Source organism: Callithrix jacchus, chromosome 20 (genome assembly GCF_049354715.1).
Source record: "Callithrix jacchus isolate 240 chromosome 20, calJac240_pri, whole genome shotgun sequence".
NCBI lineage: Eukaryota > Metazoa > Chordata > Mammalia > Primates > Cebidae > Callithrix > Callithrix jacchus.
This window is the reverse complement of record NC_133521.1, coordinates 916,838-932,810: the sequence shown is the minus strand read 5'-3', so window position 1 is coordinate 932,810 and position 15,973 is coordinate 916,838. Positions and strand designations below refer to the sequence as shown.

General features: G+C 56.7%; 1 protein-coding gene across 10 annotated transcripts in view; it reads left to right on the top strand.

The window, feature by feature from the left end:
* The window catches only part of LOC118150987 (mesoderm induction early response protein 2-like), a 28,510-nt gene extending 12,882 nt beyond the window's left edge, over positions 1 to 15,628 (top strand). For 5 of the 10 annotated variants that reach the window (XM_078358206.1, XM_078358207.1, XM_078358202.1 and 2 more), the window contains 7 exons: positions 8,963 to 9,114; positions 9,461 to 9,542; positions 9,618 to 9,712; positions 12,289 to 12,413; positions 12,558 to 12,646; positions 13,541 to 13,961; positions 14,523 to 14,658. In XM_078358206.1, coding sequence (XP_078214332.1) covers positions 8,963 to 9,114; positions 9,461 to 9,542; positions 9,618 to 9,712; positions 12,289 to 12,413; positions 12,558 to 12,646; positions 13,541 to 13,961; positions 14,523 to 14,544 — 986 coding nt within the window. In that variant the 3' untranslated portion in view covers positions 14,545 to 14,658. Of the gene's footprint in view, positions 1 to 8,962; positions 9,115 to 9,460; positions 9,543 to 9,617; positions 9,713 to 11,583; positions 11,759 to 12,288; positions 12,414 to 12,557; positions 12,647 to 13,540; positions 13,962 to 14,522 lie in introns of all 10 variants that reach the window. The other 5 variants (XM_078358205.1, XM_078358204.1, XR_013530461.1 and 2 more) reach the window with 4 other exon arrangements.
* Positions 15,629 to 15,973: the final 345 nt, after the last annotated feature.

Here is a 15,973-nt window from a genome sequence, read left to right as displayed (position 1 = left end):
GGTGCTTGGTTTGGGTGCCACGTTTGCCCACCCTTCCTGCTGTGGGCTGCTGTCATGGTTGGGCCCGTTCATGGCCGTGAACGCCCTTGTGCCTGGTTCGTGGATAGAGTGCTCAGGTCTCGATGGACAGCAGGGAGTCGCACGGTAGGCGTGTGCTGGGGTTAGGTGTGCTGCCCGAGTTTCTCACTCGTGATTTGTGGGAGTCGCTCACATTCTCGGTGTTTGACCCCGAGGGTGAGTTTGCCTGAGTTGAGAAGGACTTGTGGCGTCCTGTGTTTCACTGGCATTCCCTGGAGAGTGTGCTCACCATTTGGATATTCTCTCTGTGTGCCCAAAGCTTTCCCCGTTTCTGACTTGGGTGGTCTTTCTCTGACTCGTGGAGTGACTTACGCGTTCTGGAAGTGAGTCCTCTGTGGGCGCTGCGCCTGCTGCTGTCTGCTCCAGTGTGTGGCTTGCCCATTGACTCTGGGTGGTGTCTTCAGTCAAGTCCAGCTTACCAATCTTCATTTTAAAAGTAACGTGTTTGTGTCCTATTTAAGAGTCTTTGCTTACCTTCAGGCTCTCGAAGGTATTCTTCCGCGTTTTGTTCTAGAACCTTTATTGTTTTCCTTTCACATTTAAGGCTGTGATCCAACTTAATTTAAATCTTGGTGTATGGCGGCCAGGGCTGTGGCACACCCTGTAATCCCCGCACTTTGGGAGGCTGAGGCGGGTGGGTCACTTGAGGTCTGGAGTTTGAGACCAGCCTGTCTAACATGGTGAAACCCCATCTCTACTACAGATACAAAAATTAGCCAGGCGTGATGGTGCACGCCTGTAGACCCAGATATGCGGGAGGCTGAGGCAGGAGAATCACTTGAACCATGAGGCGGAGGTTGCAGTGAGCTGAGATTGCGCCACTGCCTTCCAGCCTGGGCCACAGAGCGAGACTCCATCTCAGGAAGATAAAAAGTCAATGAATTTTGGTGTCTGGTGTTAGGTGGTGTATGAAGTGTGGTTTAGGGAACTGTTTCCCATACGGATATGTGGTTGCTTCAGCACCACACGTTGAGAAGACTGTGGCCAGGTGCGGCGACTCTGTCTCCAACAGAAAATAAAGTCCATTCTCTCCCCCGCTGAGTTGCAGCAATGCCTTTGTGATAAATCAGGTGTCTGTGAAGTGTCTCCCTTCTCTCACCCTGAGTCATTGCCACACTGTTGCAATTGTTACACATTACACGTAAGTCCGAGGTGGTGCAAGTCTTCCAGCTTTGTAAGTTTTCGTTGTATGTGTATATGAGTTTAAGAGTAAAACTTAGGTTTTCGGCAGCTGAGAGGTTTTATTATTATTTACTCATTTTAGAGACAGAGTTTCGCTCTTGTTGCCCAGGCTGCAGTGCAATGGCGCAGTCTCATCTCACCGCGACCTGCACCTCCCGGGTTCAAGTCATTCTCCTGTCTCAGCCTCCGAGTAGCTGGGATCACAGGCATGCGCCACCATGCCCAGCTAATTTTTTTTTATTTTTAGCAGAGTTGGTGTTTCACCATGTTAGCTAGGCCGGTCTCGAACTTCTGATCGCAAGTGATCCTCCTGCCTTGGCCTCCCAAAGTGCTGGGATGACAGGTGTGAGCCTGTCATCCAGCCCTGGCGAGTTTTAATCTTAAAACTTAGGTAGATATACAGCTTGTCACTTGCCTCAAAAATAGTTGCTCGGGTGTTGATTAGGCTTGCACTGGATCTCTAATTCAGGGAGAATGGAGACTCCACTCTCCGGGTTGTCACCTCTGTTAAGACCTTCAATCTTAGCAATGCTGTGCTTTTCAGTAGAGCATCTTTTTTCTGAAATGGAGTCTCCCTTCGCCTTCCAGGCTCGAGTGCAATGGCACGAACCCAACTCATGGCAACCTCCGGCCCCCAGGTTCAAGCAGTTCTTCTGCCTCTATCTCTGGAGAAGCTGGGATGACAGTTGCGTGCCACCATGCCTGGCTATTTTTTGTATTTTAAGTAGAGACAGGGTTTCACCATGTTGGCCAGGCTGGTCTCCAACTCCTGACCTCAGGTGATTGACCTGGCTTGGCCTCCCAAAGTGCTGGGATCACAGGAGTGAGCCACCGCACCTGGCCTGCTTCTTTATTTTCTAAATTTGTGCTGGCTAGTCCAGTGCAGGCATGAAAAGATGAACTGATGGAGGACATCTCTGTCTTGGTCTCAGACTTGGAAAAAGTGGCCAGTGTTTCCCCTGTTAAAGTTGGCTGTGAGATTTCCGTGGATGCTCTATTAGATGGAAGCTCCCCCTCTGTTCCTCGTAGCTGACAGTTTTTCATGAATGTGCATTGAATTGTTTCAAATGCTCTCTCTGCATGGATTGAGACAGTCTTTTTCTCTTCTATTGTGCTAATGCAGTTAAGTACATAAATTGACTTTCTTTATTTTATGTATTTATTTTTTCGAGTCGGAGTTTTGCTCTGTTGCCCAGGCTAGAGTGCAACGGCGCCATCTCAGCTCACTGCAACCTGTGCCTTGTGGGTTTAAGCGATTCTCCTGCCTCAGCCTCCGAGTAGCTGGGATTACAGGCATCTGCCACCAGGCCTGGCTAATTCTGTATTTTTTACCAGAGATGAGATGTCTCCATGTTGGCCAAGCTGGTCTCGAACTCGCAACCTCAGATGACCCTCCTGCCTCGGCCTCCCAAAGTGCTGGGATTACAGGCGCGAGCCACAGTGCCCGGATTGCCGCAAGGCATCTTTAATGGTTGATGAAAATGCTGTCTTTCCCTGGGGCAGTGATTCATGCTCCACGTGAGCACCCAGGTTAATGGAAATTAACACATACAAGTTTGGTCCCTTCCTTCCTCAGTTCGATTTGCTCATGTGGATGATTTTTGCATGTATGTTCATGGAGGTACTGAGCTGCCCTTCTATTTTTATTTATCTGAGTCTGGTCTTGGTCCCAGGGTTGTGCCGCTTTCATGATTGTATTTGGAAGTGGCCTTTTCCTAACCTCTGGAGGAATTTGTATAAGATCATTATTTCCTCCGTGGTTCTTCAGTGGAGTCATCTGGGCCTGGGATTTAGTTTTATTTCTGTGGAAGGTTTTGAATTATAGGTTCAATTTATTTATTTACTCAGAGACAGAGTCTGGCCTCTGTCACCCAGGCTGGAGTGCAGTGGCGCGATCTCCACTCACCGCAGCCTTCGCCTCCTGGGTTCAAGTGCTTCTCCTGCCTCAGCCTCCCGAGTAGCTGGGATTGCAGGCACCCGCCACCATGCCAGGCTAATTTTTGCATTTTAGGTAGGGACAAGGTTTTACCATATTGGCCAGGCTGGTCTCAAACTCTTGACTTCAGGTGATGCTCGTGCTTTGGCCTCACAAAGTGCTGGGATTGCAGGCGCGAGCCACCGGCCAGGTTCATTTTATTTGACGTACAATAGTTTCTGTCTCGATGGGTTGTGTGTAGGAGGGGTTTACCGTGCCCTGCGTTGCTGACCCTGTTGGCGTCAGGCTGTCAGCAGACCCTTTCGCATCCTTCCTGGCATCTGTAGGGCGTCCCCTTTTTGATTCCTGATGCTGGTGATTTGCATTTCCTGCTTTTTCTTGTTCCCCCCTCAGCCTTCCTAGGAGTTTCATCAGTCGTATTACTCTTTATGAGAAACTCACTGTAGCATTGATCGTGTCTCTCTATTGCTGGTTTCTGTTTTGTGTTAAACGTGCGCTCTGAATGAAGAGACCCCCAAACAAGCTTTGTGTGAGCAACATGGCTGCTTCTTCACCCGGGTGCGGGCGTGCTCAGTCTAAAGTCAGCGCAGGGCGGCGGGACGGGAGGTGGTTTTGTAGGTTTGGGGTGGACAGTGGAATGTTGCAGAAGTTACAGTTCAGGGTGGCTTTTGCAAGCTGAGGGGGCCGAAGGGTCTGGAGTCACAAGGTTGGCCTTGGTCAGTTACAAAGTCCAGTTCCCTCATCAGCTGAGGCAGGAATAAGGAACCGCAGAAGGACATCTCAAGTTGATGAGCCCCCCAGGGGTTGATGGTTCTCCTTTTAGAGGTTTTCGTCTGGAGTGTGCGTGCTGGTCACAGAGGTCCATGGTGCAGGCAGGCAGAGTCTCGCTCTGCTGCCCAGGCTGGAGTGCAGTGGTACAATCTTGGTTCACTGCAACCTTCGCCTCGTGGGTTCAAACGATTCTCCTGCTTCAGCCTCCCTAGTAGCTGGGATTACAGCCATGCGCCACGACACCTGGCTAATTTTTGTGTTTTTAGTAGAGATGGGGTTTCCCTGTGTTGAGCAGGCTGGTCTCGGACTCCCAGCCTCAGGTGATTCACCCACCTCGGCCTCCCAAAGCGCTGGGATGACAGGCCTGAGCCACCACGCCTGGCCCTCTTCCTGATGTGTAATTATTACACTGTGGTCAGAAAACATCCTCTAATTTCAGTTCTTTGAGGTGAGTTGTGCCTCGCATTATGACCAGTATTTAATCTGTTTTGGTCAGTGTTCTGCGTGTTTGAAGAGCATGTGTGTTGTGCGGTTGTAGGGTGTTCTCCTCCGTGTGTTTCCCTTGGCCAGTTGGGTAGTTGTTCCCATCGTCTGTATTCTCACTCAGGTGTTTGGCTGCTTTTTGTATTTATTGAGAGCTCTGCAGTGACCTCCTCCAGTTGTGGATCTCGTTTCCCCGTTTAATTCTGCCCATTTCTTCTTCACATTGCAGCCATATCGTTACGTGCGCAGACGTTAGGATTGCTTTGTCTTGGTGTTGAGTTGTTTCTTCTGTCGTTGCGAAGTGTCCTTCTGTAGGAACCCTCTTCTTACCATGAGGAAGGACTGGACCAGCTGTAAACGTGACTCCGCGGCTTTTCATAGGTTTGTTCAGCGTCTGCTCGGCTTTCCCGTTCTCTCCACCATTCTGTGGTTTTTATTTGAAGCATATTGTCTGTAAATGGCACGTTTCAATCTTCTTTTTCTTTTGAGATGGAGTCTCGAGTCCAGCAATGCAATCTCCACTCACTGCAGCCTCTGCCTCCCAGTTTCTAGCAGTTCTCCCATGTAAGCCTCATAGCCGTGATCACGGGTGCCCGCCGCCACAGCCAGCTGAGTTGTGTGTTTTTAGTAGAGAGGAGGTTTCACCATGCCGACCAGGCTGGTCTCTAAAATGTAGACCTCAAGCGACCTGCCCGCCTCGGCCTCCCAACGTGCGCTCGAGCCGCCGTGCCCAACTGGATTTTGTTCTTAATTTGGTCTGATAGTCATTGTTTTTTAGGAGTTTTTAGTTCATTTGCGTTTTTTAGGTTACTTGTATGTCATGTAATTGTGAAAACAAGTGTGTAATGCCGCCATCTTGCTCTCTGCTTTCCGTGTGATCCATCTGCCCTTTGTTCTTGTGTTTTTGAGGTGGAGTTTCACTCTTGTTGCCAACGCTGGAGGGCAGTGGTGCGATCTCAGCTCGCTGCAACCTCCGCCTCCTGGGTCCAAGCAGCTCTCCTGCCTCAGCCTCCCGAGCAGCTGGGATTACAGGGGCGCCACCACGCCCGGCTAATTTTGTATTTGTAGTAGAGACGGGTTTCACCATGTTGGTCAGGCTGATGTCAGGTGATCCGCCCGCCTCGGCCTCCCTGAGTGCTGGGATGACAGGTGTGAGACATGCGCCCGGCCTGTTTTTCTTTCTAATTTTTTTTGTGTCTTCCTTTGGATTACGTAGCTTTGTTTTGTCTTATGATTTTAGTTCACTGCTTACCCTAGAGGTTACAGTGTGAGTTCTCATCACAGTCTACTTGGAAGTACAATGTGCTCATTTAACATGGACTGTGAGGCTCTGTGCGGTGGCTCACACCTGTAATCTCAGCACTTTGGGAGGCTGAGGTCACCGGAGTTAAAATTGAAGACCTGCATGGCCAACATGGGCTTTACTAAAAATAAAAAAATCAGCTGGGCATGGTGGGGGCGGGTGCCTGTAATCCCAGCTACCTGTCAGGAGAATCACTTGAACCCTGGAGGCGGAGGTTGTGGTGAGCCGATATGGCGCCACCGCACTCCTGCCTGGCGACAGAGCGAGACCCTGTCCCAAAAAAAACCAGAACTGCGTATCACAAGATGACACGTTGCTGTTTTAAACAGTGGACAGTCTCTGTGTTGACCCACGTGTGCCCTTCAGTTCCAGTGGGGTCATGTCCTTCAGCCTGAAGAACTTTTCACTCGGCCTGACGCTGTCTTTCAGCATTTTTTTTTTTCTGAAAAGCCGCGATTTTGCTTTCATTCCCTAAAGAGTATTTTCATGGTTATACGTTTCTAGGTTTTCAGCCTTTTTTCTTTCCGCACCTGAACAGTTTCCTTCCATTGCTTCCTGTCTGCCACCGTCTCTGTTAAAAGTCAGAGCCTGGGCCGGGCGCGGGGGCTCACGCCTGTAATCCCAGTGCTTTGGGAGTCCGAGGCGGGTGAATCACAAGGTCAGGAGTTCCAGACCAGCCTGACCAACGTGGTGAAACCTTGTCTCTATGAAAAACAAAAACAAACAGAAAACAACTCAGAGCCTGTCTTACTGTTTCTTTTGAAATCATTGTGCCGTTGTCTCGCCTCAGATTTTTTTTTTTTACCAGTTTTGCTGTGATGTGCGTGTGCACACGTGCCTCTGTGTGTCCTTGTGTTTGCCCCGAGTGTCCTGGCTCTGGGGGTTGGCATCAGTCGTCAGTTTTGAAGAATTCTTGGCTCTTCTCTCTTCAGATTTTGTGCCGCCGCCTCATTCTTTGCCTTTTCTGTGACCCGTGTGCATGTCTTTGAGGTTGCTTAGCTGTCTTACGCCTGTCCTAAACTCTGCTCTTTCTTTTTTTTTGAGACGGAGTCTCACTCTTGTTGCCCAGGCTGGAGTGCAATGGCGCGATCTCAGCTCACCACAACCTCCGCCTCCTGGGTTCAGGCAATTCTCCTGCCTCAGCCTCCCGAGTAGCTGGGATTACAGGCACGCACCACCACGCCCAGCTAATTTTTGTATTTTTAGTAGAGACGGGGTTTCACCTTGTTGACCAGGATGGTCTCGATCTCTTGACCTCGTGATCCACCCGCCTGGGCCTCCCAAAGTGCTGGGATTACAGGTGTGAGCCACCACGCTCAGCCTCTGCTCTTTCTTTGTAGCTCTCCGTTTCTTTCTGATCCCACTAGTTTGGTCTCGTGCTGTGCTCAGGCTGCTGGTAAGCTACTCCCTGGGTCCATGCATTCGGGTGCTGCATTTCCCAATCCTGGAAGGTCCTTGAGATTCTTCTGTATAAGTTTCAAGTCTCTGTGGAGACTCTCCGGCTCTTTGTCCGTTCTCTTAACATGCTGACCCTAGATAGATGTCTTCGTCTGCTGACACGTAGTATTGGCTGTGCAGACCTGCTTTGTTGTCTGATGTTTTCTTGTTTTATTTGGAGACAGGGTCTTGCTCTGCTGCCCGGGATGGAGTGCAGTGGCGCATTCGTGGCGCGTTGCAGCCACGACCTCCTGGGCTCAAGCGCTTCTCCCATCTTAGCCTCCCACGTGGCTGGGACTACAGGCAGGTACCACCAGGCCTGGCCACTTTTGAAATTTTCTGTAGAGATGGAATGTGCCGGTCTGGCCTCGACTGATCCTCCCACCTCAGCCTCCCCAAGTGCTGGGGTTGCAGGTGTGAGCCATCACACCTGGCTCACGTTTTTCCCTCGTGTTTCCCCATTCTTCACGTGCTAGGCTGCACGTGGTGCTACTTTTCTCCAGAGATGGCCTCTTTTCTTAGAGACCACCTTGGTCTAGGCAGGGCTCAGGCAGTGCCTGTGGAGATGGAGAGAGGTGGCTGTGGGGTCCGCCCACTTTCCTCGCAGGACTGCGGGGACCAGGAGAGGCCCTGCCTTGTGGGCACAGCACCAGCCCGGGAGCTGGTTGCGTGTCAGCTCCTGGTGGCAGTTTCCTGTGGGAGCGGTTTCCCGTGTGCATTTCTCACTGTCTCCCTCTGCACTGACGGCATTTGTTATTCGTTGGTTTGCTTCGACTGGGTTCCTGTGCCCCTTTCCTAGATAATCGAGAGGTGCTGGCACTTGTCCCAGACCTGGCCCTGAGCTCTCCCCTGCCTTGTCCCAAGCCATGTCCCTTCCCACAGCTGGAGGCTGCACCCCTCCCTTTGCTGAAAGCTGACTTCATCTGAAGTTGTCGACCTTTCCTCCCGTCAGCCCGTCCGCCACCTGCACCAGCTGCCAGGGGCAGGATGTCTCCCCAGTGGTGATGCACATTCTGGCCAAGGCTCTTCAGATCCCGCGGTTAGAGTGCGACGGTGCCTGTGAGGGCTTCTGCTTATCCATGGGACCCAGACCTCAGCTGCCTTCATCCGCTGTCTGGGGTCCTCAGGCCCCAGCTGCCTTCATCCAGAGTCTGGGGTCCACAGGCCCCAGCTGCCTTCATCCAGAGTCTGGGGTCCGCAGGCCCCAGCTGCCTTCATCCAGAGTCTGGGGTCCGCAGGCCCCAGCTGCCTTCATCCAGAGTCTGGGGTCCGCAGGCCCCAGCTGCCTTCATCCAGAGTCTGGGGTCCTCCGGCCCTGGCTGCCTTCATCCGCTCTCTCGGGTCCGCAGGCCCCAGCTGCCTTCATCCAGAGTCTGGGGTCTCCTTCCTGCTCCCTCAGGCCCCCGCATCTTGTAGCTGTGCAGCCTGAAGCCAGCCTCACCTCACTGGGGTCACTCCTTACATCCCCCTCTGCAGAGTCCTTGCTGGGAACTCCCCTGCCCCAGATCTAGGCTGCCCGCAGCTTGCTCTGACCCCTTGGCTGGATCAGGCGCCCCTGCTGACTGCTCCTGGCTGCCTGCGTTTGGTCATGAGGATACAGGCCTGTGTCTGGCACCCAGAGCCTGCCCTGGATCCAGCCTCACCAAGCCCAAGAGGAGCGAGCGACAGCATCCCCTGGGAAAAGGGGGGTGGGACAGTGCCTCTTCCCTGTCCTGGCATGTGTGGGTGCACAGTGGGTTCCTGCAGCAAACCCTTGCCCTCTGCTTATGCAGTCTACGAGAATGAAGACCAGCTGCTCTGGGACCCCAGCGTCCTCCCCGAGAGGGAGGTGGAGGAGTTCCTGTACAGAGCTGTGAAGAGACAGTGGCATGAGAGGGCCAGGCCTCAGCTCCCGGAGGGAGAGACTGTGAAAGACAGTGAGCAGGTGGGTGCTGCCGTGCTCAGGACAGGGGCTGAGGGGCCAGGCAGGGCAGGAAGGAGGCCATGGGTCAGGCGTGTGGGGGCCTGGGCATCGGAACAGCCACTCAGGTCGGAAGGGGGCCAGTTAAAGGCACGTATCAGGGAGGAGGCGCAGATGCTTCCCGATACCTCCGCAGGGGGATGTAGACACCCCTCAGTCTCTCCCTGGATAGATGTGCAGACGGCCTTGACGTCACTGGGGATGAGTGGTGTGGGCCGCCCTTGATACCATTCCCTAGAGGGTATAGACGGTTCTTGCCGTCGGCTCCTGGGGTGAGCCCATGGGAAGAGTCTACACGTCTTCTCGGCAGGCGCTGTATGAGTTGGTAAAATGCAACTTCAACGTGGAGGAGGCCCTGCGGAGGCTGCGGTTCAACGTCAAGGTGATCCGAGGTGAGCGGCGCCCGTGCCTGTCCCTCTGCTGCCCTGCCCCGGCGCAGCTCACCAGTCCCCCGGCCGTTTTTGCAGATGGGCTCTGTGCTTGGAGTGAAGAGGAGTGCAGGAACTTTGAGCACGGCTTCCGTGTGCACGGGAAGAACTTTCACCTGATCCAGGCCAACAAGGTGCGGGTGCCGTGGCCCTCCTCCCTCCCCCAGGCTCCGTGAGGGTCGGCTGGGCCCTCTGCTGGGGGGGGGCTTCTCCATTTGGGAAGGGGCTTCATCTGGTGAGGGGTTCTTCATCTGGGAGGGAGTTCTCTGTCTGGAAGGGCTTCTCCATCTGGGGAGGGGCTCCTTGGTCTGAGGAGGGTTGTCTGCATCAGGGGAGGGACTCCTCAGTCTCGGAAGGTCTGGGGAGGGGGCTCCTTGAGGTCTGGGGAGGGGCCGATGGTCAGCAGGCCCACAGCAAACGACTGACTGCAGGCCTGAAGCCCCGTGTCCGCCTCCTCACCGCGTGCCCATTGCTGTCTTCTCTAGTTTCCTCTGTTGACTGCTCTGGGCCCCTTTCCAGTCCCGAAAAGAACAAGGCTCTGGTTTTGGGGAGGAATGTGGTAGAAGCGGAATTCCTGTAGTCGTTCTGTCTCACATCTACCCCAGCACCATGGGCACCTCATTCCCATGTCCATGTCCTCAGAGAGGAGCCTGCTGGCTCTGTGCCCAGCACTGACCCCACAGCAGGACCCTGACCCCTGGGGACCAGGGGTCTCGGGGTTTCCTCCTCCAGGGACCCAGGTCCTTCTGCCACCCAGGGGAAACCCTCACAATAGGCGGGTGCTGCCGGGTGCTGCCTCTGCCCCTCCCTAGATCTTGGCCTCATCCTCTGTGGGTGTCTGCACGTCCAGCAGGAATGCCCTGTGTCCTGTGGCTTCTGGAGCGATAAGGTCCAGCTGTAATGACCAAGCGACTTAGAAGGAAACGCACCACGCTCCAAGTTCCAGATTCAGAGTCCTTTATTAATTAGCCGTTGGCCAAGAGTCAGCTCAGGCTCAGAGTCTCCCGGCCCCTAGGAAGGGGCTTGATTTCCCTGTATACCTTGATTTGGGTAGGGGAGGGGGAGCCTAGCTGGAGCGGATTTTACAGAAGCAGAGCAGGCGAGTTAGCTGGTGACCAGTGGGGAGGAGGTCCCCAGGATTGTTGGTTGCTAAGGGTATTTCCAGACAATCACCAATTGGGCTTTGAAGAGACTTACACACAATAGCAGGTGTGCTTGCCAGGCAGGACGCAGTTAAACTGTTAAATGGTGGGATGAGCAGAGTCAGCGTGGCCCAGTTGTGCACCCAAAGGGGCTGTGGTCAGGAGGGGGAAGCTCAGAGTTTACAGCTAAGATGGGGTCAGTGATGCTGGCCCAGGGTAGGTTATTACACAGCCTCTTGCCAGAGTCAGGCATCTCTGGCTGAAAACCCTCCCGTGGCTGACCTGTGGCTTCTCCGCCTCTGTCCACTCCCCTCTTAGGCGCTGAGTCCCCTCAGGACCTGCGGGCTGTGACCTTGTTACGCTGAGGCCGCTTCCGCCTTGTGTCCTGGGGCCTGATGCCTTCCCATGAATGGAGGAGGCGAGGCACCTGCCGGGGGCTGGTTGTGCAGCACAGGGCGTCCCTCTGTGACTGCGCGGCAGCCAGGGACTGTCCTCATCGGACTTCAGCACCACATGGTGCTTGGATTGGAGGCAGTCAGGACGGGTGTGGCTGCAGGGCAGTAGGGTTGCTAGCTGTGTTTCCGTAGCTCTGGGCAGGGCTGTGTGTAGCCAGCACATGATGGTTTGCTCTGTCTGGAATGGGACTGGGAGCTGGTGTTTATTTCAGCCTGGCCTTTTCCTGGGCAGCTCTCTCATGACGGGCATGTAAGGTTTGCCCTCTGGAGAGATTGTCTCGGTCTCACTCCCAGGCAGGACCCCATGCTGTGCTCGCAGGGGAGCATTGGGTGTCCTGGTTCTGGTTGTGGTGGGTTAGTTAACTAGGGTATGTACAGGTGAGGGGGTCTTTTCTGCCTCCCCAGCAGGGGCCTCAGACTCAAGCTTGCTGTGGGACAAGCCTCCGGGGCAGAGAGGCAGGAGGTGTTGGCAGGTGTGCGTCCAGCTCCATGCCAGGTGCTGCGCGGAGAGGCAGGAGGTGTTGGCAGGTGTGCGTCCAGCTCCGAGCCGGGTGCTGCGCGGAGAGGCAGGAGGTGTTGACAGGTGTGCGTCCAGCTCCGAGCCGGGTGCTATGCGGAACACGCTTGCCCCGCGTCCCTTCTTGTCTCTGCAAACTCCTGACGTGCATGTGTTTTGGCCTTTCCGTGCTGCATTGTGAATTCTGAGTTGGGTTCACAGAACCGGTGTGTCCTTCCGTGGGGTCTTGTGTGCACTGGGAAGTGCTCACTCGTTTGGCGGAAGAGCAGGTGCCACGGACTTGTGCGTTCGGGAGTCTGTGGACCCTGGAGGACCGGTGTGTGTGGCTGATGCTACAGAAAGGAAAGGGAGGTCTCAAGCCAGGAGCTGGGGGGCTCTGCAGGGGCTTGAAACAGGAGTCAGTGCCACATGCTGTGATCCCCCATTCGCTCATGGTGGGTGTAGCCCGTGGGCCTGAGTAGGGTCATGGAGGGTCTTGTATGATCTGAGCACAGCGGGTGCCGTGCCCCTTCTGTGCCATCCCAGTACACGTCCTGGGTTGGGGGTGCAGGGGCTGGCAGCTGGGGACGGAGGTGACACCTGATCCCTCTACACAGGTGCGCACGCGGTCGGTGGGCGAGTGTGTAGAGTACTACTACCTGTGGAAGAAGTCGGAGCACTACGACTACTTTGCCCAGCAGACGCGGCTGGGCCGGAGGAAGTACGTCCCGTCTGGAACCACGTGCGTGCAGCGCTGCTCCCCGGCAGTAACCATGGGAGGCCACTCCACCGGGAGTGGGCACGTGGGTGCCTGGGTGGCACCCCCTGTATGGGGGCGTCCCTTCTCTCAGCTGCTCCTGCCCTTCATGGTGCCCTCTCCCCACAGGGACACAGACCAGGACCTGGATGGCAGTGACCCTGACGGCCCCGGTCGCCCCTGCCCTGAGCAGGACGCCCTGGCTGGGATGCACACAGGTAAGACATGGGGAGCGTCACCTGCCTTGGGGGTGGCTGCTGGTCTGGAGCTACGAGGCCAGGTGGAGCCCCCCGTCCCTGGCGCCTGGGACGGGTGGGCGTCTGGGTAGTCAAGGGCCCGCCACGTGGTGTGGATGTGGCTCTGCACACCTGGCCAGGAGAGGGGAGGGCACGGACGGTGCTTGCCTGGGCTTGCTGAAGGGCTGCCTGTGGCCCACCCCCAGGGAGCCCCACAGGGTCAGGTGGGGTGCTTTCCAGGCCTCGGTGTCCCAGGAGGGCCTGCCCGCCCCTCACTGGGGACATAACCCCAGTCACTGGGACACTCAGGAAGGACAGGGTGTTGGAGCTGTCGCCAGCATCTTGCACCTGAGGCCGCCACGGAGCACGACGAGGCCTCGGGCAGTTCTCACCATGTCCGAGGGTGGAGACCTGCGGGGGCAGGTGGGGTGCAGACAGGGACCCTTTGCTCTCTTGCCCTGCGTTGAGCTGGTTGAGTCATGGGAGGGTCGCCCCATTTTCAGAATGCGGTTTACGTGGCTCGTTTGCCCAGGGGTGCCCACATCACCCTGCCCCCTAGTTCACTGCCCCAAGCATCATTTATACCCAAGTCTGTTGTTTCTGCTCTAGTTTTAAAGATGTGGGTTGTGACCCATCCAGTGATGTTATGACCTTTTAAGCTGGGGCCTCAGCCTGTGGCCTCACAGATGTCAGCGTAACTGGTTTGTTTTGTGTTTGTGCAGAGGCTTCTTTGAGTTCTACGGGCTATGCTGGACCCAGCAAGGTTAGGTGGGCGCCCGCCCGGTCCACAGCCTGCCGTGCAAGGTGACTGAGTGTGGCGTGGCTGCGGCCCAGTCTGTGGGCAGGCCCCACCCCCTGCTGCCTTCTCGTTCACAGAGCCCCTGAGCATGGATGGCACAGCTGGTGGTCTCAGTGAGCCTGAAGTGGCCTCTGGTGGCCCCCCATCCTCGGAGCCAGAGCCCTGTTCCTTCCAACAACAGCTGGACGAGCCCCCCGCTGTGCCCCTGCCCCGTCTGCCCCCAGCCCCGGCCGACCCAGCCTCGTACCTGCCAGCTGTTGCTGCTCCGGAGCCAGACGCCAGCCCGAGGTTGGCCGTGGACTTCGCCCTGCCCGGGGAGCTGCCCCTCATCCCCAGCCATGTGGACCTGGGTGCAGACCCGGAGGAGACGGTGGCCCCTGCCCAGGTGGCTTTGTCAGTCACCGAGTTTGGACTCATCAGCCTTGGGGACGTGAACCCCTTCCTGGCCGCCCACCCCACGTGCCCGGCCCCCGGGCTACACTCGGAGCCCCTGTCACAGTGAGTGCTGCCCAGCACCCCAGCTGAGGTCCCCCCAGCCCTCAGGCTGAGCTGTAGAAGGGGGCGGATTTGCCCCGAGGGCCCAAGGACAGTTTCTTTACTTTCTTTTCTACTTCTGGTTTGATTTCTGTATTTCCTGCGGGAGAATACATTCCTGTGGTCCACATTCTCCACAAACAGGGCAGGCGCCGGGCTCTCCCTGCCCTGCCCCAGCCACTAGCTCCCCCAGAGCATGGGGCCTGCTGCTGTAGGGGCTTGTTCAGGCTACTTGCACTGGTGTAGGCTGGGGGAGGCAGGGCTCGGGTCAGCCCCTGGCACCAGGCCGTGTGGACATGTGGACGTTGCTGACACTCACCTGTGTAGGTTCTGGGCAGGGGCAAGGCTGGGAGGCTCGGGTCAGCCCCCGGCACCAGGCCATGTGGACATGGGGGCATCGCTGACACTCACCTGTGTAGGTTCTGGGCAGGGGCAAGGCTGGGAGGCTCGGGTCAGCCCCTGGCACCAGGCCGTGTGGACATGTGGGCCTCACTGACTCTGCTTCTCTCTTGGTCTCCCCTGCAGCTGTAACGTGATGACCTGTTGATTCCTGGCTGTGGGCAGGCGTGTGTGGCCCAGACTGGACTTGGCGCTGCTGCTGGCCCGCCTCGGTCGGTCTTCTGACCCCTTCCCCCCTCTCAGGCCTTGGGGCAGCACCTCCTCTGCTTCAGAACACATCGGGACTGGGGTGAGGGAGCTGGGCCATGAGCCCCTGCCTCCAACCACACAGACTGGACCCAGGGTCATACCCAGCACCGTCAGCGCCCGGCACTGCTGCCCGGGTCCAGGCTACTGCCTGCACGTGGGGTTCATCAGGCGGCCAGGGACAGAAAGACCCGGCCCTGGGGACACCGGGCAGAGCTGGCCGCCTAGTCCCTTCCAGCCAGCAGAGGCGAGGGAAGGGGTCGCTGCCCCGGCGGGGAGACGGCAGGACGCCCCGCCCCACACCAGCGGCCTCCGCTGGGGCACCCTCAGCTCCCTACTGGGCTCTGTCTCTCCACACCTGGCAGGGCCGTGGGCTGCCTCAGCTGGGGGGGTCATGGGCAGCTGCTTCTCAGTGCCAACCCCTTGGGGCACAGAGCCATATACCTTGCTGTCCGGCTCCCCCCACCCCCCCACCCCGTCGTCTCCACTTCAGGAAAAGCTGCACTTTACACCCCCCTGCTGCCTCCTCCCCTCCATCCCTGCTTTCCGATCCTGAGCGGTTGGGGTGGGGGCCCCTCAGCAACCCCAGAAGTGGGTTTGAGGAGACAGGTGGCTTACACCCTCTTTGCTGCCCTCCCCCAGTACCAAGGCAGGGGCCCCCAGAAGAGCCAGCTGCCCTCGCCGCCACGCGGGCCCGACTCCAGCTCGTTTGCCCAGCCCTGCAGGCTTTTCTTCTGTGGGAGCGTCCCAGCACGCTGGCTCGGAGTCCCATTCTCCCCGCCCCTCGTCTGTCTGTTTACACGTTGGAGTGGGGTCCTCCGTGGGTGGGTGCCGTCGGCCTGTTGTGCCCGAGCACCTTTCCGAGTGGACTCGACCATCCCTCACCCCCACCAAGGACCACACTGTGGAGTGATAACTGCCTTGAACCCCCCTTGCTGTTTTATTTATTAAACTTGATTTGAAGCCCAGGGCACCGTGTGGTGGACTGGGTGGGGCTGGGATGGCGGGTGTCCTCGTCCTCTCCCTCGGGGCCTGCGTGTCTGTTCGACAATCTGGGGTAAGTTGTGACCAACGCAGGCAGGGGGTCCAGTGAGGGGACGGCGTGGTGGGCCACGCGTCGTCTGCTCGGTAAGGAGAATGTAGGCGCGATGCCGGGGTGTGTGTGAGGAGGGCCCGCGTCTGCCTAGAGCTGGTCGGGGCAGTGCCCTGGAAGTGACATTTGAGCTGAGCCTGAAGGAGGATGGGCCTGCTGTGCTGACTTCAGCAGAGTCTTGGCAGTGATGACAGCAGACACGGAGGTGACAGGCCTGGGCTCCCAGAGGCTGCAGGCA